The sequence below is a fragment of the Oncorhynchus clarkii genome, chromosome 28 (assembly GCF_045791955.1).
Source record: "Oncorhynchus clarkii lewisi isolate Uvic-CL-2024 chromosome 28, UVic_Ocla_1.0, whole genome shotgun sequence".
Taxonomy (NCBI): domain Eukaryota; kingdom Metazoa; phylum Chordata; class Actinopteri; order Salmoniformes; family Salmonidae; genus Oncorhynchus; species Oncorhynchus clarkii.
In genome coordinates, this window is record NC_092174.1 from 9,459,312 (window position 1) to 9,482,182 (window position 22,871).

At 40.8% G+C, this 22,871-nt stretch overlaps 1 protein-coding gene across 2 annotated transcripts; it reads right to left on the bottom strand.

Moving 5' to 3' along the window:
* Positions 1 to 447: 447 nt before the first annotated feature.
* LOC139386939 (NACHT, LRR and PYD domains-containing protein 3-like) lies at positions 448 to 22,104 on the bottom strand. 2 transcript variants are annotated; one of them, XM_071132836.1, is made up of 9 exons: positions 21,774 to 22,104; positions 16,254 to 16,537; positions 15,876 to 16,064; positions 9,792 to 11,658; positions 7,563 to 7,733; positions 7,064 to 7,237; positions 5,064 to 5,228; positions 4,829 to 4,872; positions 448 to 2,249 (listed from the first exon to the last, which is right to left on the bottom strand). In XM_071132836.1, exons 2-9 carry the CDS (start codon positions 16,519 to 16,521, stop codon positions 1,717 to 1,719), a joined length of 3,411 nt encoding a protein of 1,136 aa, XP_070988937.1. In that variant the 5' UTR covers positions 16,522 to 16,537; positions 21,774 to 22,104; the 3' UTR covers positions 448 to 1,716. The 2 variants fall into 2 exon arrangements, with proteins under 2 accessions (XP_070988937.1, XP_070988938.1); XM_071132837.1 differs by lacking the exon at positions 21,774 to 22,104 and having other exon boundaries at positions 16,254 to 16,668.
* Between the last annotated feature and the right edge of the window lie 767 nt (positions 22,105 to 22,871).

The following is a 22,871-nucleotide window of genomic DNA, read 5'->3' on the forward strand; positions in this document are numbered from 1 at the left end:
TCTTTCTAATTGACTTTATTATTCAATTAGGTTTAAATGGATTCATGTTTATGAATTCAATAGCACTCCTGAGAACTATTAGTAGCTTAAGTGTCTATAAAAGAAATGCATGAATAAACTATTCATGTATTATATTCTTCCTTTCATAGTTGATGATTTGGTCCAGCATGCCAAGCCTTTCTCCATTTGGTGGATGCTATTTCATTAGCGGTTTGACTTTTCTACCACAAGGTGCTGTGCGTACGCACGGTCAAGAGTGTGCGTCAACATTAAGCACACTTCTCAAGTGTAAGTACAATTTGATCAATCCCACACTTTGATTCGAAACGAACGCACGCGTGGTTTACCATTCGTTTCTGTTCGGACGCAACATTCATAAATGAAGGCCCAGGTACCTTCTCCAGGATATATAAATATAGTTCATATAAGAGTCAAAAACACTTCACATGGTGGCCAAACATGTCATAAAATACCTTTTTAATTCACATGATGGTCAAACATTTTTTGTTGTAATACAAATACTCCAATATCAAACTATAGGTTTTACTCTTCCATCAGGCTCAGTTCACTATTGGACATAGGCCTACTGTACTGTAGGCTAATATGTTATTGGGTTGACGATGTGTTAAATATCACATTTTAGTCATTTAGCACAGGTTCTTATCCAGAGCTACTTACAGTAGTGCGTTCACACATTTTTCATACTGGTCCCCTGTGGGAGTCAAACCCACAACCCTGGCATTGCAAGTGCCAGGCTGTACCAACATTCACAAGCTGGCGTGGACCAATGCCCTGGGTTTGTTGGATTAAACTAACATAATTTAAACAGATGTCCATATGTTTCCCTTTTCACATAATCAACATGGAATGAATAATATACCTTTTTAGTATAGGAAAATCACAAAAAATGAATTGCTAAAGGTATGCTTACGAAACTCCTGATGTTGCGGTCATATAAACTGTGGTGAGACAGTTGCCATCTTCATTTGAGACCGTTTGCTACATACAGCAGGAAAAGAATCCTGCAGCAACAGGAAATGTGAATTGGGAAAGGTGAATTGAACATTTTTCTAGGGGTTGATATGTCAAATTCCAGACTTTAGAAGCCTCTTTAAAACTCACTACAAGTTCGCATTTTCTGCTGTGCAGTAAAATTCTCAGCAGCAAGTGATCAAATTAAGATCCTACACCTGTACATCTTTTCAGTTTATTTCAAGTGTGACATCTTCAAATAACATAATAGTATAATCACTGTGATCCCAGTATATACAGCGGCAACTGTTAGAATGACAGAATAAACAATACTTACACTCTTACAACAGTAATATCAATAAATACTGAAATAATATCTCCAAGGGTCTCAAGTCTTTCAGATATAGTTTTTTGTTCGTCACTAGTGTTCTGAGTGTAACCAGTAGCACTACTTAAGAGTTGTAGCAGTCTGTCTGTGTATTTGTCTTACCAGTAACCGGTTGACTTTACTCTGTAGTTGGGTTGCAATCCTGGTGTCTGTAATATACTGCATCTCCAGTGTCATGTTGAATTTGTGATAATCGTTGACACAGATACCAAGTCCATGGCAAAACACTTACCATGAAAATTCCATTCAGTGTAATTGAGTTCAAACAGAAGCAGAGTTTCACAAAACACTCTACGAATAACATTATTGACAAACGCCAATAATAACAAGACTGCCGCTGTCCTAAAGCAAAGTTTTTACCTCAGAGTTACTGAGGAGCCACTCCCAACATAAAACCCTGGGTAGAGGGGCTCAGTGAATTTGGTGTGGAATGTGTGCAGGTGTGTCCGTATGTTAGAGGAGACTCTGCAGAAGGACAGAATGCCGGCCTGCCAGTCCAGATACACTCCTACTCTGTAGTAAGGGGAGGATTGGACAGGAAACTCAGTGCAGTTATTATTGTGCCAGGTGGTGTTGCTGTGATTAGAGGACTCCAAACTCCAAGACTTACGATTGTATCCAAGCACACAGTCTTTACGCCCTCCTGTCCTGCTGATTCCTTTATATGCCATTCCTATAACAGCCCATTCCCCATTCCAATCTGCCTCCCAGTAACAGGGGCCGGGCCCAGATAGACCCTCTCTACACAGCACCTGTTCGCAGTTCCCAAATCTCTCTGGGTGATCAGGATACCGCTGCTTCTCATCCACCCATGTCACCTTTCTGTTCCCCTCAGACAGAGAGAGGCGTCTGTGTGCTGTGTTTGGGTCCAGTGTGAGATTACGTGCATCTGAATGGGGAGATAAAGACATAACTGATCACATTTCATCAAATTATCCAACAATTGGGGGGGAGCAACTAAGAAAAAAACTCCAAAGCTTAAATGTCCAAGTTGGCTGGACTTAAAATGTAGAAAAATATCGAGATGACATGGAATACTCCATTAACTCAATGATTTTTTTTTTGTTGCTAAATGTTGGTTAAATTAAACAATTGTTGTCTGAACTTAAATATCGAACATTTTCGTTCTAACAGTAATGGCGAGTTAAGTTTGCTGAGACCCCAACTTAAAATATTGTTGGCCTAAAATACATATTTCCTAGTGTGAACTTCAGCAAGTTACATTTTACTTAATTTTATTACTTGTCAGGGACCGGTTTACAATTAAAGCATACATTTCAGAGGCTGAAATTATGCATTAAAACCAGATATAGCTAAAAAAAAAAAAATTGATTTGTTCTCCCCATTAGTGAGATTGTTTATACCTGTTTTATCTGGTCTGTGCTTCATATAAGCATATCCAAATTAACTCACTGTCTGGTCCATCAACTGGATCATGACTGAAACTAGAAAGGAGTCAAAGTGGAACATTCCAACAGTCCCATGAGCAAATCAATTTAACTTTTCCCCAACTATCCACAATGTTTTGGTCAACCTAAAATATGAATTTCATAAAATACAAAAAGTTGGGTAAATCAAAGAGGCTGTGGAACTAGTTACAAAATATTTTTGAGTTGGGCCACCTCAGTTATTTTTGTTTTTTTACAGTGTATGATTATCTATCATGCCCAGTGGTGTAGCGGAGGTTAAAACGCACATAAACGCACATAAACACCGTTAACCCACCTTTTTACTCACCCGAACGGCGATCATCGTTTACCTACTTATTGTTTTGCCACTACATCCCTGATCCTACCTCCATTATCAAAGTTTGAATTTGTGGGACATTTTCACGCTGGGAGAAATTTTACAGCGTGACGTCACAGTCAGAACGATTGGGAACTATTCCACGCTGGGAAGATTTTTACATGGGACAGGGTGTCATGTAAAAATCTTCCGCGCATGAAGTAGTTCCCAATCGGTCCCAATCGGTCTGATTGTGACGTCATGCGGTAAGATTTTCTCCCAGCGTGAAAATGTTCCCAGTTCAATAACTGCACGGTCACCTCTATGTGGATGGCTGAGCTCGTGAGGATATTTCTCTCACACCCTCCCTCGATCTCGAAAAAGTGTTTTGCGGGCACGAAGCATTCGCTTCACACATCTGATTATTGACTCTACAGTTATTATGCAATTACTGATTGCCATTAGGCTACAATGGTTTGTTGAGCAATTACGAAAACCATTGCCATCAGAACCTATCCTATTTTTAAGACACGCTGATATTTTCTATAGTGAAACATTGCATACAAAATAGCATAAGAAAACACTTGGAATACATAATACAAACACTTAAATCCATAATGGGCTACATAACATTTCTACTCTTGATGGGAAAACTGTATTGTGCAAAAAAAAAGTCGTGACTTTGAATAGCCATTAAATAATTTAAGCGCACCCTCTCCCTCCCCTACCAGAGGACCTGAGCCCTGGGACCATGCCTCAGGACTACCTGGCCTGATGACTCCTTGCTGTCCCCGGGCCACCTGGTCGTGCTGCTGCTCCAGTTTCAACGGTTCTGCCTGCGGCTATGGAATCCTGACCTGTTCACTGGATGTGCTATCTTGTCCCAGACTTGCTGTTTTCGACTCTCTCTCTCTCTCTCTACCGCACCTGCTGTCTCTAACTCTGAACGCTCGGCTATGAAAAGCCAACTGACATTTACTCCTGAGGTGCTGACCTGTTGCACCCTCTACAACCACTGTGGTTTATTATTATTTGACCATGCTGGTCATCTATGAACATCTTGGCCATGTACTGTTATAATCTCAACCCGGCACAGCCAGAAGAGGACTGGCCACCCCTCAGAGCCTGGTTCTTCTCTAGGTTTCTTCCTAGGTTCCTGCCTTTCAAAGGAGTTTTTCCTAGCCACTGTGCTTCTACATCTGCATTGCTTGCTGTTTGGGGTTTAAAGCTGGGTTTCTGTATAGCACTTTGACATTGGCTAATGTAAAAAGGGCTTTATAAATACATTTGATTGATACAGTGGGCTATTTAGCCTATATTCTGGAATAACTTTCAGCACTGGACAGCTCCTGTGATGACAGTTACGTTTCACTTTGTAGCGAGTGCACTGCATGTTGTTTTGGGAAATGGGTATGACATCTTCGGACGTTATTGTTTTTACAACGCATCGTTTGAAATTAGTCTCACGAGTGTTTTAATCTTTATCGGGAAACCAGCCCTGATCATTTGAACATGTCTTTTCATGGCTTTGAGGGGAAAAAAATATTCCATCATTTATATATCTCTTGTGTCCAGGAAAAAAAAATGTAGTAGGCCTACAACATAGATGGCTGTCTTTCACTTCACTTTGAACAGTTAACATGTTTTATTCAGATGTGTCCATCAGCTCAGAAAACAAGTGTACAAAATAAAATTGGACATGAATGGGATAAAAGTTTATTCATCCCAGCAATCAACACTCACATTTAATTTGACCTGGTTGGGTTGCGAAATCTCCAGATCCCATGCTGTAGGAAAAACAAAACAAATGAATAACATTCGCACACACACACAAATTAATGCAAGCATGTGCATTATGGACACTGCAGCAGAGACAAAGAAAGAGCTTTAAACACAACTTCACTAACTTATCTGGTCTGTTCCCACACTGGTTACTGGATGTTTGGCTACCAATAAATGAGAAAATGGTACAACATACTTGAGTTTCTCCAGTTTACAGCAGGGATCCTCTAATATAGCAGAGAGCAGATTCACTCCTGAGTGATTGTAGCTCAAGTCCAGCTCTCTCAGGTGTGAGGGGTTTGACCTCAGAGCTGAGACCAGAGAAGCACAGCCTTTCTTTGCGACTCCACAGAATGACAACCTGCAAGAGTTTATCATGAGTTCACATCCTCTAGTGGAGAAAATGGTAGCTGTGTATGTCTTCCTCAATCACTTAAAATGTGACATATATATTTTAAAAAAAATACATGGTAAAAAAAATATAATTAAATACATTAGAATTTAATAAATATTGCATCTTAATTTATGACAATCTTCTTTATGCAATTCGGTACATGGCATTTGGAAAGTATTCAAACCCCTTCCCTTTTTCCACATTTTGTTACGTTACAGCCTTATTCTAAAATGTATTAAATAAAACCGTTTTCCTCAATCTACACACAATACCCCATAAGTTGTTTTTGTGTGCAGGTTTACTACAAATAAAAAAACAGATACCTTATTTACATAAGTATTCAGACCCTTTGCTATGAGACTTGAAATTGAGCTCCGGTCCATTCTGTTTCCATTGAGCATCCTTGATGTTTCTACAACTTGATTGGAGTCCACATGTGGTAAATTCAATTGATTGGACATGATTTGGAAAGGCACACACCTGTCTATATAATCCCCCACAGTTGATAGTGCATGTCAGAGCAAAAACCAAGCCATGAGGTCGAAGGAATTGTTTGTAGAGCTCTGAGCCAGGATTGTGTCGAGGGACAGATATGGGGACGGGTAACAACATTTCTGCAGCATTAAATGTCCCCTAGAACACCGTGGCCTCCATCACTCTTTAAATGGAAGAAGTTTGGAACCACCAAAACTCTTCCTAGAGCTGGCCGCCCGGCCAAACTGAGCAATTGGGGGGAGAAGGGCCTTGGTCAGGGAGGTGACCAAGAACCCGATGGTCCCTCTGACAAAGCTCCAGAGTTCCTCTGTGGACATGGAAGAACCTTCCAGAAGGATAACCATCTCTGCAGCACTCCACCTATCAGGCCTTTATGGTAGAGTGGCCAGACGGAAACTACTCCTCAGTAAAAAGGCACATGACAGCTCGCTTGGAGTTCGCCAAAAGGCACCTAAAGAACTCTCAGACCATGAAAAACAAGATTATCTGGACTGATGATACCAAGATTGAACTCTTTGGCCTGAATGCTAAGCATCACGTCTGGAAGAAACCTGGCACCATCCCTACTGTGAAACATGGTGGTGGCAGCATCATGCTGTGGGGATGTTTTTCAGCGGCAGGGACTAGAAGACTAGTCAGGATCGAGGGAAAGATGAACGGAGCAAAGTACAGAGAGATCCTTGATGAAAACCTGCTCCAGAGCACTCAGGACCTCAGACTCAGGCGAAGGTTCACCTTCCAACAGGACAACAACCCTAAGCACACGTCCAAGACAAAGCAGGAGTGACTTTGGGACAAGTTTCTGAAAGTCCTTGAGCGGCCCAGCCGGATCCCAGACTTGAACACGACCAAACAACTCTGGGGAGACCTGAAAATAGCTGTGCTGCAATGCCCCCATCCAACCTGACTCAACCAGCTTGAGAGGATCAACAGAGAAAAATGTGGGAAATTCCCCAAATACAGGTGTGTCAAGATTGTAGCATCATACCAAAGAAGACTTGAGGCTGTAATCGCTGCCAAAGGTGCTTCAACAAAGTACTGAGTAAAGGGTCTGAATACTTATGTAAATGTGATATTTCCGTTTTTTTTTTTTACTACATTTGCTAACATTTCAAAACCTGTTTTTGCTTTGTTATTATGGGGTATTGTGTGTAGATTTGATTAGGGAAAAATACTATTTAATCCATTTTAGAATAAGGCTGATACGTAACAAAAGTTTAAATTCAGCTGACATATTAGTCCGATATTGTCCTCTATACATACGGTTGATAACATAAGAACTAGTTAACTAATGCAGGAATACTGACCTCAGTGTCTCAAGTTTACAGTGTGGATTCTCCAGTCCAGCTGAGAGCAGTTCTGCTCCTGAATTCCGCAGGTCATTGTCACTCAGGTCCAGCTCTCTCAGGTTTGAAGAGTTTGACATTAGAACTGAGGCCAGATAAGCACAGCCTTTCGCTGTGACTCCACAAAATGACAACCTGCAGAGTGTATCATGAGTTTAAATTGTTTAGTAGTGAAAGTGGGAAATGGAAGCTTTGTATGTCTTCCTCAATCTCTTAAAATATGATAATTATTGATCACATTATTACATATAAGTATTGCATCTTGAAAGTACTTTTTTTTAATACAATTGTATACTGTACAATATATTTTGAAATCAATCTTTCTCTTATGTAGTTAAGTAGCCTAACTATGACATTTCAATTTGGCTGAGGTCAAACACATTAGTCTGATATTGTTGAAAGGGGAATAAATGTGGATTTGAAGAACTATCCAAATGTGAACTAATACAGGAAAACTAACCTGAGTGTCTCAAGTTTACAGTGCGAATTATCCAGTCCAACAGCGAGCAGCTTCACTCCTGAATCTGTCAGCAGGCTGTTGTCACTCAGGTCCAGCTCTCTCAGGTGGGAGAAGTTGAGAGCTGAGGCTAAAGCTTCACAGCATCTCTCTGTGAGGTTACATCCATTCAGCCTATGAAAGGTAAAAAATACTAATTTATCACAGTTACACAAATCTAGTGAACAAGTAGCTTATATTTTGATAAAATTGGGAAAATAATGACCATTGGAAAGTTTAATTCCAAAACGCTATATATCCATTTGATTTTTAGATTTGATTTTATTGTTTAAAGAAATTATGAGAGTGGTGTTTTTTTCCCCACTATCTAATCATGGCATGGTGTTGTTCAATGACAGACATGTATTTGTTTAAACTCTATCAGATAGACAAATCATGTTTTTTTGGCAAAATGCTACAGCGGCTTCAGAAAGTATTCACACCCCTGGATTTTTTCCACATTTTGTTGTGTTACAGCCTGAATTTAAAATGGAATAAATGTAGATTTTTGGGGGGTCACTGGCCTACACACACACACACACACACACACACACAATACCCCATGATGTCGAAGTGGAATTATGTTTTTAGAAAGTTTTACAAATTAATAAATGAAAAGCTGAAATGTCTTGAGTCAATAAGTATTCAGCCCCTTTGTTATGGCAAACCTAAATAAGTTCAGGAGTAAAAAAAATGCTTAACAAGTCACATAAGTTGCATGGACTCACTCTGTGTGCAATAATATTGTTTAGCATTATTTTTGAATGACTACCTCATCTCTGTACCCCACACATACAATTATCTGTAAGGTCCCTCAGTCGAGCACTGAATTTCAAACGGATTCAACCACAACAACCAGGGAGGTTTTCCAACGCCTTGCAAAAAACGGCACCAATTGGTTGATGGGTAAAAAAAGAAAACATTGGAGAGAAAAAAGCAGCCATTGACTATCCCTTTGAGCATGGTGAAGTTATACATTACACTTTGGATGGTGTATCAATACACCCAGTCACCACAAAGATACATGCGTTCTTCCTAACTCAGTTGCCGGAGAGGGAGGAAACTGAGGCCAAAGGTGACTTTAAAACAGAGTTTAATGGTTGTGATAGGAGGAAACTGAGGATGGATCAACAACATTGTAGTTACTCCACAATACTAACCTAATTGACAGTGAGAAGAAGGAAGCCTGTACAGAATAAAAAATATTCCACTCTCCATATTTTCAAGCTTAGTGGTGGCAGCATTATGGTATGGGTTTTGCGGACAGGGAAGTTTTGCAGGATAAAACATAAACGGAATGAAGCTAAGCACAGGCTAAATCCGAGAGGAAAAGCTGGTTGTCTGCTTTCCACTAGACACGGAGATCAATTCACCTTTCAACAGGACAATAACCTAAAACACAAGGCCAAATTTACACGGGGGTTGCTTATCAAGAAGACCGTGAGTGTTCCTTGAGTGGCTGAGTATTTTATCTACTTGAAAATCTATGGAAAGAGCTTGAAGAATTTTGAAAATAATAAATGGGCAAATGTTGCACAATCCAGGTGTGGAAAATTCTTACCCAGAAAGACTCACAAGCTGTAATTGCTGCCAAAAGTGCTTTTACAAACTATTGACTTAGGGGTGTGAATACTTATATAAATACTTGTATTTTATTTTTAATAAATGTGCACAGGCTAAATCTGCTAGGATTTAGCCTGTGCTTAGCTCTATTCCGTTTCTTTCCGTTGTGGACCCCAGGAAGAGTAGCTGAGTAGAAAATGGGGATCTTAATAAATACCAAAAAAATACAAAATATTTCAAAAAGCATATTTTCATGCTTTCTGTAAAACATTTACATTTTTACATTTTAGTCATTTAGCAGATGCTCTTTTTCAGAGTGACTTGCAATAAGTGCATTCATCTTAAGACCACATGGAATGGAATGTTTGTATCCTGTATGATTGACTATACAGTCAAACATACAGGTCACGAACATTCCATTCCATCTAAAACAATGGATATCTAAAATCTATGAATGAAAAATTTGAGAACAGTAATATTTTCCACACACATTAAGGTACCCATAAGCAATCATTGATGACAAAAACATGTGAAATTGGTGGATATAGCATTTTGGAAATAAACTCTTCACATGTATAATATAATTGCATTTTGACTGACCATTTATAATATAGTATGTTTTCAACTTACAGAGATGTTCTGGAGGTTTTGACGACTGGCAACAGTCTCAGAAGCCCCTTTTCTGATCTGGAGTATTTCTTCAGATCAAACACAACCAGCTCCTCTTCTGAAGTCAACAAAACAAAGACCATAGCTGACCACTGTGCAGGTGAGAGTTCTTCTCTGGAGACATTTCCTGAGCTCAGGTAGTTTTGGATCTCCTTCACCAGTGAATGGTCATTTAGTTCATTTAGACAGTGGAACAGATTGATGCACTTCTCTGGAGAGTGATTTTTTCTGATCTTCCTCTTTATGTACTTGACTGTTTGCTCATGGCACTGAGAGCTGCTTCTCGTGCTCCTTGTCGGTGTCAGTAGGCCGTGTAAGTGAGACTGATTGGACTCTAGTGAGAGGCCCAGAAGGAAGCGGAGGAACAGGTCCAGGTGTCCATTCTTACCCCGTAAGGCTTTATCCACAGCACTCTTGTGAAAGGTGAAGGCAGATTTTAATGTAAACTTCCTAAGAATGTTTCTGATGGTGGAAAGTTCTTTGTTCATTAGGTTTACATTGTTGTTGTTGAATGATAAAAAGACATACAACGCAGCCAGAAACTCCTGGATGCTCAGATGCACAAAGCAGTACACCTTCTCCTGGAACGGCCCATAATCCTCTCTGAAGAGCTGTGTTAACACTCCCAAGCGAACCGAAGCTTCTCTGGCACTAATGCCACACTCTTGTAGATCTGACTCATAGAAAATTAGGTTGCCATTTTTTAGCTGTTGAAAAGCCAGTTTTCCAAGTGCCATAATGCTCTCTTTATCCCAGTGTGGCTCTCCCTCGCCTTTCTCATTATATTTCTCGTTCATCTGTTTAGCATGAAACACCAGTAAACCAAGGAATAATTGAGTCAGAGTCTTTGGTATTTCTCCATTCGTATCTGTGCTCAATATGCGCTCCAGAACTGTAGCTGCGATCCAACAGAAGACTGGTATGTGGCACATGATGTGGAGACTCCTTGATGTCTTAATGTGTGAGATGATTCTGTTTGCCAGATTCTCATCACTGAACCTCTTCCTGAAGTACTCCTCCTTCTGTGGGTCATTGAACCCTCGTACTTCTGTCACCTGGTCAACACACCCAGAAGGAATCTGATTGGATGCTGCAGGTCTGGAGGTTATCCAGAGGCGAGCAGAGGGAAGCAGATTCCCATTGATGAGGGATTTCAGAAGCACATCCACTAAGGTTGGCTCTGTAGCTTTATCCCAGCTATCATTCTTCTTGTAGTCTAGAGGCAATCGACACTCATCTAGACCATCAAGGACAAATAGAACTTTGTACCTGCTCTCATTGTAGTTTGGGTTTCCTGAGTCTTGTAATTTTGTGAAAACCTGATAGAGAAATTCCTTCTCAATCACTTTTGCCTCTCTGATGCATTCATGAACAAGATCCACTAAACTCAGCATTTTCTTCCGCACCAAATTTAGCTCTCGAAAAGGCAGTGAAAATATGAACTGGATATCTTGATTTGCTTTTCCTTCAGCCCAGTCCAAAATGAACTTAAGTACAGAGAATGTTTTTCCAATGCCAGCGACTCCCTTCGTCAGCACAGTTCTGGTAGGTTTGTCTTGTCCAGTTACAAATGTAAAGATGTTATTGCATTCGATCAACCTTTCTTCTGTCGCTGCTGGTGTGATGGATGCGATCTCAATCTGTCTTACCTCGTGCTCATTATTCACCTCTTCACTTCCACCCTCTGTGATGTAGAGTTCTGTGTAGATCTTATTGAGAAGTGTTTTCTTTCCCTGTTTTGGCACCCCCTCAAATACATGCTGAATCTTCTCCTTCAGTTTGTATTGGAATTTACGCCGGTACTTCTCAACATCTTCATACGAAGGACCTGACAATGGATATACAATTACAGTTTAAGATTAGGTATAATCAAGGTTTTATTGTATTTAGCGACTCAATTATCAGTCCCTCCATGATTTCGCGAAGCCAAAGAGGTGTTTCCATTTGAATAAAGTTATGGTTTAAGTGGCTTAATAATTGAACAGTGCACAAAAATTGCAACTGTGATTCCTGAAATGCAGCGCTTGTTGGAGTATTTTTTTAAATGTATTTTGAAATTATACTTCAGTTGCATTGTTTGCTAGCTGGTTAGCTAGCTCATTGGCCACAATTGGAAAATGTTGCTAACGCTAGCTAGCAAGTTAATATAACTTATTCTCTCGATGTATGTTAGCCAGATAAGTTTGTTGTATCTGAATATAACTCTCAACTGCTGTCAACATCAGAATAAGATTTGCAAGCACTAGTTAGGTCCAGAAGGGGTTAACAGCTTTGACTGAATGCTGACAGTGCATTCAGAGCCATCCAGTGGCTAGCCAAACTACAGAATTGTGTGTTGTAACGTAACTAAAGTTCGGGAGGAAAGACCACACATGAAACAATTTACATTTCCTCCCCTTTTGACAATCAAACAATTTAGAACTCCTTGTCAGGGCTGGACTACCCCATTTGGGGCCCCGGGACACAGACCTCCAGGGCCCCCACCCCCTTTTAGGAAAACATATACAGTGGGGCAAAAAAGTATTTAGTCAGCCACCAATTGTGAAAGTTCTCCCACTTAAAAAGATGACAGAGGCCTGTAATTTTCATCATAGGTACACTTCAACTATGACAGACAAAATGAGAAAAAAATCCAGAAAATCACATTGTAGGATTTTTTATTCATTTATTTGCAAATTATGGTGGAAAACTTTTGTTATTGACCAAATACTTATTTATCTCAATACTTTGTTATATACCCTTTGTTGGCAATGACAGAGGTCAAATGTTTTCTGTAAGTCTTCACAAGGTTTTCACACACTGTTGCTGGTATTTTGGCCCATTCCTCCATGCAGATCTCCTCTAGAGCAGTGATGTTTTGGGGCTGTTGCTGGGCAACACGGACTTTCAACTCCCTCCAAAGATTTTCTATGGGGTTGAGATCTGGAGACTGGCTAGGCCACTCCAGGACCTTGAAATTCTTCTTAGGAAGCCACTCCTTCGTTGCCTGGGCGGTGTGTTTGAGATCATTGCCATGCTGAAAGACCCAGCCACATTTCATCTTCAATGCCCTTGCTGATGGAAGGAAGTTTTCACTCAAAATCTCACAATACATGGCCCCATTCATTCTTTTCTTTACACGGATCAGTTGTCCTGGTCCCTTTGCAAAAAAACAGCCCCAAAGCATGATGTTTCCACCCCCCTCTTTGGATGCAACTCAGCATTCTTTGTCCTCCACACACAACGATTTGAGTTTTTACCAAAAAGTTATATTTTGGTTTCATCTGACCATATGACATTCTCCCAATCTTCTTCTGGATCATCCAAATGCTCTCTAGCAAACTTCAGACGGGCCTGGACATGTACTGGCTTAAGCAGGGGGACATGTCTGGCACTGCAGGATTTGAGTCCCTGGCGGCGTAGTGTGTTACTGATGGTAGGCTTAGTTACTTTGGTCCCAGCTCTCTGCGGGTCATTCACTAGGTCCCCCCGTGTGGTTCTGGGATTTTTGCTCACTGTTCTTGTGATCATTTTGACCCCACGGGGTGAGATCTCCAGATCGAGGGAGATTATCAGTGGTCTTGTATGTCTTCCATTTCCTAATAATTGCTCCCGCAGTTGATTTCTTCAAAGCTGCTTACCTATTGCAGATTTAGTCTTCCCAGCCTGGTGCAGGTCTACAATTTTGTTTCTGTTGTCCTTTGACAGCTCTTTGGTCTTGGCCATAGTGGAGTTTGGAGTGTGACTGTTTGAGGTTGTGGACAGGTGTCTTTTATACTGATAACAAGTTCAAACAGGTGCCATTAATACAGGTAACGAGTGGAGGACAGAGGAGCCTCTTAAAGAAGAAGTTACAGGTCTGCGAGAGCCAGAAATCTTGCTAGTTTGTCGGTGACCAAATACTTACTTTCCCCCATAATTTGCAAATAAATTTATTAAAAATCCTACAATGTGATTTTCTGGATTTTTTTTTCTCATTTTGTCTGTCATAGTTGAAGTGTACCTATGATGAAAATTACAGGCCTCTCATCTTTTTGAGCAGGAGAACTTGCACAATTGGTGGCTGACTAAATACTTTTTTGCCCCACTGTATTTATTTGGAAAACAGCTAACTTCCTTCATTTCAACATATTTTGCAAAAATGTGCAGTTTATAAAGTTATTCTACACATTTTGTAATGAGGCTAAGATTTTATTTGCAGTTTTAAAGCTAATGTGTTTTATAGCTCATCTCATTCTATTGTTCATGTTTTGCCATAGGCCTGAGAGACATTTTTGCATCTGGCACGTCCGCGGCTCCTTTTCAAGAGTGCACCAGCATGCTTTCCCGAGCGCATTTCTCTACTATTCACGGCCCTTCCCCGAACGCACCAGCACATCTCCCGGGCACACGCAAGCCGCATGCCCTGCTCCTCGGTGGACCCAAGAGGCCAGGCCGCCTACCATTGCAGCGGAGTCTCGGCTATTCATCCATCGTTGGTCAAGTAAATCATCTTGATGCAGAATCTAATCTGTTCTAAGAATTTCTCTCCACAATCCCGTATTCTCTTTCATATTAAGAGTAATGTTTGATAAAAGCTCTGCTGTTTTGCACATTTCATTATGCCATTCATTTAAGTATTGTCCAGGGTCACATTTACAACAGCCCACATGAGGGCAGCCACATATTGTTGGATTATGCTAATTTCAACCAATCATATATTGTCCACCATACTATTTAGACTCAGACTGGCATTCTGCCATCATTATGTCCTGCCATTGTTTTTCTCTCTCTTGTTATCTTGCTCTCTCCCTCCATTTTCTTCCACTAAACTACTTATCCCTCTTTCCCATTGGTTTACTACAGCTGCCCTTCCTACCCGGTGCTACAACTACATCCACCAACCTGGGAGACACCATGCTCCCGAGGTCCACCATGATGTCATTCCCTGCCACCTCCACTGCCGTATAGTCATTCCACAACCACCAACTCATCCCAAACCAGCTCCGGACATGGTTTCTCACTCCACAGATTACAACCTGTCATCCAACACAGAGTTCACGTCCCTGCAGCTTCCCGACGCCCCAGTAGTACGACTCTCCCTGAACCGAACCTCCCAGCTTCAGCTGCTTACATCCACAACCTACCCCCCCTCAACACCGCCAAGCCACCATACAACACAGCAACTTCCTCTGCCCCACTGTCCCAACCATCTCCTTTTTTGGCTGCAGTCCACCAGCAAATCATGCAGCAAAACCTCCACGTCCCAAAGCTTCCCTGATCTTCGGCCATTGTCGGGATTCCTACCGGGATTCCCTTGCATGACACAGTCACCATTCATACCCAAGCCCACGGTTCCGCCACAACCAGATGCTATCGCAGTCCGACAATCTCATACGATCATACTGACGTCCTCCTTTGCTGAAGCCTGTTCATCTGGTTCACATTGGATTAGCCATGACGCGTTTCTCCATTCAAATCGTTTGCTCAATCTACACGTCTCCAAACTCATTCCTCTGACAGTGCAAATTGGACACCAAAAATTGCAAATTGCCTTCCAAAATGTCAGAATTGTCACAGCAGAGTAAATAATTTTTGCCCGCAAATGTATATTAAAAAAACGCAGGGACTGATAGGGACTGAGGGAGGGACTGATATATTATTAAGGACAGAATACAAACTTCAGATGCGTGGGGCCAAAATAAACTGTAATCCATTGGTTTTCTATAACAGCGACTACAAAGTTCAGCTAACTTTAGCCACCGCTAGTTATACATCAATGGAAGTGATTTGGCCATGAAATTATTAATAGGCACTGCATACCCCTATCACTCCCATAGATATTGTCGTAGCAGTGGTGAAAGTTAGCTGAAGTTTGTAGTGGCTGTTTAAAGAGAATTGAACCATACATTTAAAAAAAATCCTAGCCCATAGTTCCTCACCCTGAAAGCATTTAATGTAATATTAAATTGTAAAATACAACCCTTTAATGCGACATTCTGGGAATACAAACTTTTTTTTTTTTTTAATGAGAAGACATAGTTGTATTGAATGCCTCTCTCCATAGTGAGATTTTATGTTATTTACCATCATCTGTAGAGTTAACAGTAGTGAGTTTATGTTCCTTAACATGGTCTCCAGGCTCAGTGTGGTTGGAGAGATCTGCAGAAGCATCCTGAACATCCTGAACTGGTACGGTGCTTGTGTTCAGGTTGGGCCTGGTTGGTGTGGCTGATACTCCTGCTGTGGCTTGGTGTTCTGTCCCTGACATTGGAACTAGATAAAACAAAAATGTATATACATTGATGTATTGATCAGTCAAGGGAGGTCTGCATTTGTTTTATTTTGGAGGGACTAAATAATGTATGATAAAGTGGTCCTCCTTAAATAACTATGATGATAATGATTACAGTCTCAAGCAAACAGTATGAATCCTGAGCTATTTTTAGTCTGTCTTTAACTTACCAGCTAGATCATTCCGTTTAATCTTTTGCAGGATATGGTGTGTCATCTCCAGAGCACCAGCTTCCCTATAGGTATGCACCATCTGATCCACTGTGTCCTCTCTTTTAGCATTTTCCAGCCTGCTAACTGGGATGGGAGATGAGCCACCCGAAACAGGCTGCTTCAGGTACCACTGAAATGACTTCAACTCCTCACTGGTCAGTTGTTGTAGAATAGCTAGCAACCGCTCTGGGACAGGTGTAGGTGGAGCAGGTGATGAGGTGTCCATTTTAGATCACTTGACACTATTAAGCAACAGAACAAGTAAAATGTGTATATAACGTTCACACAAAACACAACACTAGGCCCCTGTCAATTGTGTCAATCTGTTGTTGATACGGCATTATTGGAGGACAGAATAGTTTGGGGGAGCATGTCTTTGGCAATTGAATGAGGGCCGCTATTTAAAAATGGGGATGGATAGCCAACTTGAACAAGCTAAATTAAGTATGCAGCAGTGGCGGTTGGTGCCATTTTTTGGGGGGATCATGGCCTTATTTCTATTACAGCATATTGGATGACTATCATTTACTGTATATTCCATTCACCCAGCTCAATGTAACAATAGGTTTAGGCAACCTACTACATGACGCTCATTTTCCCTATACCCATCATGAATGAGGTTGCTACAACCTATGAATTAAAGTTTACAATGTAGGTGCACAGGTCGAGTGCAAAATGCCAAACCTTCATACCATAACTGTTAACTGCTACACACAGCCTATATCGTTGTCACCATATTAACTTGCGTCATAGTCAACATAGCTACTAGAACTAACACGTTAGTAAACCAGCTACAATCACGCAGTACAGTGTACAGCAAGCAGTTTAGCAGTTACACCGGTGGGCCCCGGTGGCAATACATTTTATAAAACCAAAAACTTACCTTGACTTGGAAGAGTTAGTGTTGGATAGCCATAGCCAGATAGCTAACATAGCATCTCCGCTTGAGCAGGGTGTTTGACTATGCTAAACTAGCTAGCTGCATTCCCTAGCTAAGAAAGTGAAAGTGAATAAAGAATAAATAATAGCTAGCTCTCTCTCTCTCTCGTTCTCTCAATTGCTTCTCCTTCATTTTTGAATAAATTAATTTGTTCAAAACTGTTCAACTAGTCTTTCTCTCTGTCAACTACTCACCATATTTTATGCACTGCAGTGCTATCTAGCTGTAGCTTATGCTTTCAGTACTAGATTATTTCTATGATCCTTTGATTGGGTGGACAACATGTCAGTTAATGCACAAAGAGCTCTGATAGGTTGGAGAATGTCCTCCAGAAGTTGTCAAATTTACTGTGTAAGTCTATGGAATGGGGTGAAAACAATGAGCTTCCTAGGAGCTTCCTAGGTTTCGTATTGAAGTCAATGAAGTCAGTGCATTCAGAAAGTATTCAGACCCCTTCACTTTTTCCACATTTTGTTACGTTACAGCCTTATTCTAAAATTGATTACATAAAACAAAATTCTCAATCTACACACAATACCCCATAATGACAAAGCGTAAACATGTTTTTAGAAATGTTTGCAAATGTAATTATTTTGTAATATATATTTACATAAATATTCAGACCCTTTGCTATGCGACTCAAAATTGAGCTCAGGTGAATCTTGTTACCAATGATCATCCTTGAGATGTTTCTACAACTTGGAGTCCACATGTGGTACATTCAATTGATTGGACATGCTTTGGAAAGGCACACACCTTTCTATATAAGCTCCCACAGTGGACAGTGCATGTCAGAGCAAAAACCAAGCCATTAGGTTGAAGGAATTGTCCGTAGAGCTCTAAGACAGGATTGTGACAAGGCACAGATCTGGGGAAGGGTACCAAAATAATTATGTAGCATTGGTCCCCAAGAACACGGTGGCCTCCATCATTCTTAAATGGAAGAAGTTTGGAACCACCAAGACTCTTCCTAGAGCTGGCCGCCCGGCCAAACTGAGCAATCGGGGGAGAAGGGCGTTGGTCAGGGAGGTGACCCTGGTCACTCTGACAGAGCTCTAGAGTTCCTCTGTGGAGATGGTTGTCCTTCTGGAAGATTCTCCCATCTCTGCAGCACTCCACCTATCAGGCCTTTATGGTAGAGTGGCCAGACGGAAGCCACTCTTCAGTAAAAGGCACATGACAGTCCGCTTGGAGTTTGCCAAAAGACACCTAAAGGACTCTCAGACCATGAGAAACAAGATTCTCTGGTCTGATGATACCAAGATTGAACTCATTAGCCTGAATGCCAAGCTGGAGGAAACCTGCCACCATTCCTACTGTGAAGCATGGTGGTGGCAGCATCATGCTGTGGGAATGTTTTTCAGCAGCAGGGACTGGGAGACTAGTCAGGATTGAGGGAAAGATGAACGGAGCAAAGTACAGAGAGATCCTTGATGAAAACCTGCTCCAGAGCAGTGTCACCTTCCACCTGGACAACGGCCCTAAGCACACAGCCAAGACAACACAGGAGTGGCTTTGGGACAAGCCTATGAATGTCCTTGAGTTGCCCAGCCAGAGCCCGGATTTGAACCCGATCTAACATCTCTGGAGAGACCTGAAAATAGCTGTGCAGCGACGCTCACCATCGAACCTGACAGAGCTTGAGAGGATCTGCAGAGATGCATCAGAGAAACTGCCCACATACAGGTGTGCCAAACTTGTAGCGTTATACCTAAGAAGACTCAAGGCTATAATCTCTGCTAAAGATGCTTCAACAAAGTACTGAGTAAAGTGTCTGAATACTTTTTGTTTTACATTTGCAAGTGTTTAAAAAATAATAATTAAATTGGGTATTGTGTATAGATTGATGAAGATTTATTCATCAGTCCCCTGGGAATGCACAGTACCCAGAGGATGACAGAAACTAGCTGTCCTCCGGTTACACCATGGTACTACCCCAGAGAGTACTGTTGAGGCTACTGAAAACCTTCATTGCAAAACAGTATGTTTTAATCAATTATTTGAGGAGGTGAATATATACTTAAAGTGTTATAATAACCATGTATATCTCTCTCGAACAAGGGGACTTTTATCAAAATATTTGGCTATATACACTAACGGTCAAAAGTTGACACATACTTATTCAAGGGATTTTCTTTATTTTGACTATTTTCTACATTGTAGAATAATAGTGAAGACATCACAACTATGAAATAACACATATGGAATCATGTAGTAACCAAAAAAAGTGTTAGAACATTTGTTTATTTTAGATTCTTCAAAGAGCCACCCTTTGCCTTGATGACAGCTTTGCACACTCTTGGTATTCTCTCAACCAGCTTCACCTGGAATGCTTTTCCAACAGTCTTGAAGGAGTTCCCACATATGCTGAGCACTTGTTGGCTGCTTTTCCTTCATTCTGCGGTCCGACTCATCCCAAAACCATCTCAATTTGGTTGAGATCGGGGGATTGTGGAGGCCAGGTCATCTGATACAGCACTCCATCACTCGCCTTCTTGGTAAAATAGCCCTTACACAGCCTGGAGGTGTGTTGGGTCATTGTCCTGTTGAAAAAAAAAAGATAGTCCCACTAAGCGCAAACCAGATGGGATGGTGTTTCGCTGCAGAATGCTGCGGTATCCATGCTGGTTAAAGGTGCCTTGAATTCTAAATAAATCACAAACAATGTCACCAGCAAGCACCCCCACACCATAACACCTCCTCCTCCATGCTTTATGGTAGAAAATACACATGCAGAGATCATTCGTTCACCCACACTGCATCTCACAAAGACACGCCGGTTGGAACCAAAAATCCCCAATTTGGACTCCAGATCAAAGGACACATTTCCACCGGTCTAATGTCCATTGCTTGTGTTTCTTAGCCCAAGCAAGTCTCTTCTTCTTGTTGGTGTCCTTTAGTGGTGGTTTCTTTGCAGCAATTCAACCATGAAGGCCTGATTCACAGTCTCTTCTGAACAGTTGACGTTGAGATGTGTTACTTGAACTCTGAAGCATTTATTTGGGCTGCAATTTGAGGCTGGTAACTCTAATGAACGTATCCTTTGCAGCAGAGGTAACTCTGGGTCTTCCATTCATGTTGCGGTCCTCATGAGAGCCAGTTTCATCATAGCGCTTGATGGGTTTTGTGACTGCACTTGCAGAAACGTTCAAAGTTCTTGAAATGTTCCGTATTGACTGACCTTCATGTCTTAAAAGTAATAATGGACTGTTGTTTCTCTTTGCTTATTTGAGCTGTTCTTGCCATAATATGGACTTAGCCCTATTTTGGTAAAAGACCATCTTCTGTATACCCCCCTACCTTGTCACAACACAAGTGATTGGCTCAAACGCATTAAGAAGGAAAGAGTTTCCACAAATTAACTTAAGATGGCACACCTGTTAATTTAAATGCATTCCAGGTTACTACCTCATGAAAGCTGGTTGAGAAAATGCCAAGAGTGTGCAAAGCTGTAATCAAGGCAAAGGGTGGCTATTGATTTGTTTAACACTTTTTTGGTTACTACATGATTCCATATGTGTTATTTCATAGTTTGTCTTCACTATTATTCTCCAATGTAGAAAATAGTAAAAATAAAGAAAAACCCTTGAAAGAGTAGGTGTTCTAAAACTTTTGACCGGTAGTTTATATAGCCAAAATATATTGATAAAAGTCCCCTTGTCCGAGAGAGACTTACATGGTTATTAAAAAATACTAAGTATATATTAACGCCGCCAAATAATTGATTAAAACACACTGTTTTGAAATGAAGGTTTACAGTAGCCTTAACCGCATTCTCTGGGGTAGCACCATGGTATAGCCGGAGGATAGCTAGTTTCCGTCATCCTCTGGGTACCGTGCATTTGGAAAGTATTCAGACCCCTTGACTTTTTCCACATTTTGTTACGTTACAGCCTTATCCTAAAATGGACCAAAAAAATATCTTTCATCAATCTACACACAATACCCGATACATTAAAAACATTTGTACATTGTATACCACCCCCACCCCACCCGGCTTAGACAAAGCTTGGACTGTAATGGTTAACAGTTTAAGGAACAAAGAGTAACAAAGAGTAAGATGGTAAAAACCAGCTCTCACTTTAAGAAGCAGTACTACTCACCCTGAAATGGAACTCAACTACTGACAAACACTTGAATCGTATCATATTTAGCGGAAACATACCCGTTTTAGCTTTCAGGAATGGGGTCATATAGCTAATAGCCCAAACCGTTCAAATGCTAGGTCGCAGCCAGTGAAACTGGGGGGTTCAAGGGGGTTTGGGGGATTTGTCCGCAATTTCGGGGCCATGGGGTGACGAATAAATAACACATATGTAAAGCTCTGACTTTGACTTTCGATTGACTTACATCTAAAGTTAAAAATGTTCCATTCAGTAGTGGTTCACTTTCTTGTCAGGTAATATTGAGTAACCTTTTATTAAATCGGGGAAATGTGAGCAGGGTTCCACAATATTAATCAATAATATGTACAAATCAATATTTAAGTATTACCTCTGTCTTGCTCTGTTAAAATAGTAAAATTCAAGTTTACTTACTTCATTCTTCTTCTCTTTAAAGCAGCATATTCTGCCTCGGTTCTCTAAAACAACCACACGGACAGGAAACTACTATAATCAGGAAGCTTTAAAGTTGCCTTGTCATGAGTTTTAGGGGGTTCTCGCACTTGGTTCTATTCATCCAATTTTTGAGAACGTTATTAAGAGTATTTCTAATTTTATTGATTTCTTGTCAGCCCATATGTAGGAGAGTTAAAAGGGTTACTCCATCAATCTTCAAATGATTAGAATAGTACACAACACAGAACAGAACAACCAGGTTGAGGGTCAGTGGCCCAAACCTGCGAACAGGAATATTCCAAGTTCAGACAGAAGGGTGGAGTTAGATCGCCATGATCACCAGGAACTTTACTTTTGGTTTCTCATTTCAACTAGTGCTGCCTGTTGATGTTAAATAGGCAGCTACAGTAACTGGATGATATTAACAACTTCGGTTTTTATTTCATTAAATGTATTTTATTTCATCTGGGTGCCTACGTTACCTACTAACACCTTGGTACTACCCGTAGCTCCCATTCTCATCAGTCCGAGAAAACACAGAAAGGTGTGTTGCAGATTACTCCTGTGTAGAAGTCCATAACGTGAAATAAATAAAGCATCTCAGGGTTAATGCTATAGGTACTGTTATAAGGGGGTGTGAGACTATTGAAACATGTAACGTTCATCGTTGTTATTGATATAGTTTTACAGTGCTAAAAAGTATTGCTATTGCTAGCTAGCACGCCTTTCTGTGGTGCAGATGGTTAGCAGAGCTGCCGAGTTATGCTAGCGTTGCATTGTGGGAGGTGCAGTTTTGCCCTCTAGGACTATGAACAGTGGGTTAACTGCCTTGTTCAGGGGCAGAACAACATATTTTTACCTTGTCAGCTCTGGGATTCGATTTAGCAACCTTTCAGTTACTAACTCATCACTCTAACCACTAGGCTACCTGCCGCAACTTGCCAGATGGTGCATTGGAGACTGATGTGTTCCTGTCCTGTCTTTTCATAATACTATTGCAGGTATGGTTCTATTGTCTAAGAATTAATATGATACTTTCTTTGTATTAAGGATTGTTTATTTTATTCTATACGTTAT

Bases quoted from the DNA above. Each gene is read 5' to 3' on its own strand.
- LOC139386939 (XM_071132836.1), bottom strand. From the start codon at position 16,521: ATGGACACCTCATCACCTGCTCCACCTACACCTGTCCCAGAGCGGTTG. The intron at 11,659-15,875 runs GTAAATAACATA...ATCCATTGTCAG, and splicing joins TGTTAACTCTACAGATGATG to GTCCTTCGTATGAAGATGTT. The intron at 7,238-7,562 runs GTTAGTTTTCCT...TACACTCTGCAG, and splicing joins TGTAAACTTGAGACACTCAG to GTTGTCATTTTGTGGAGTCA.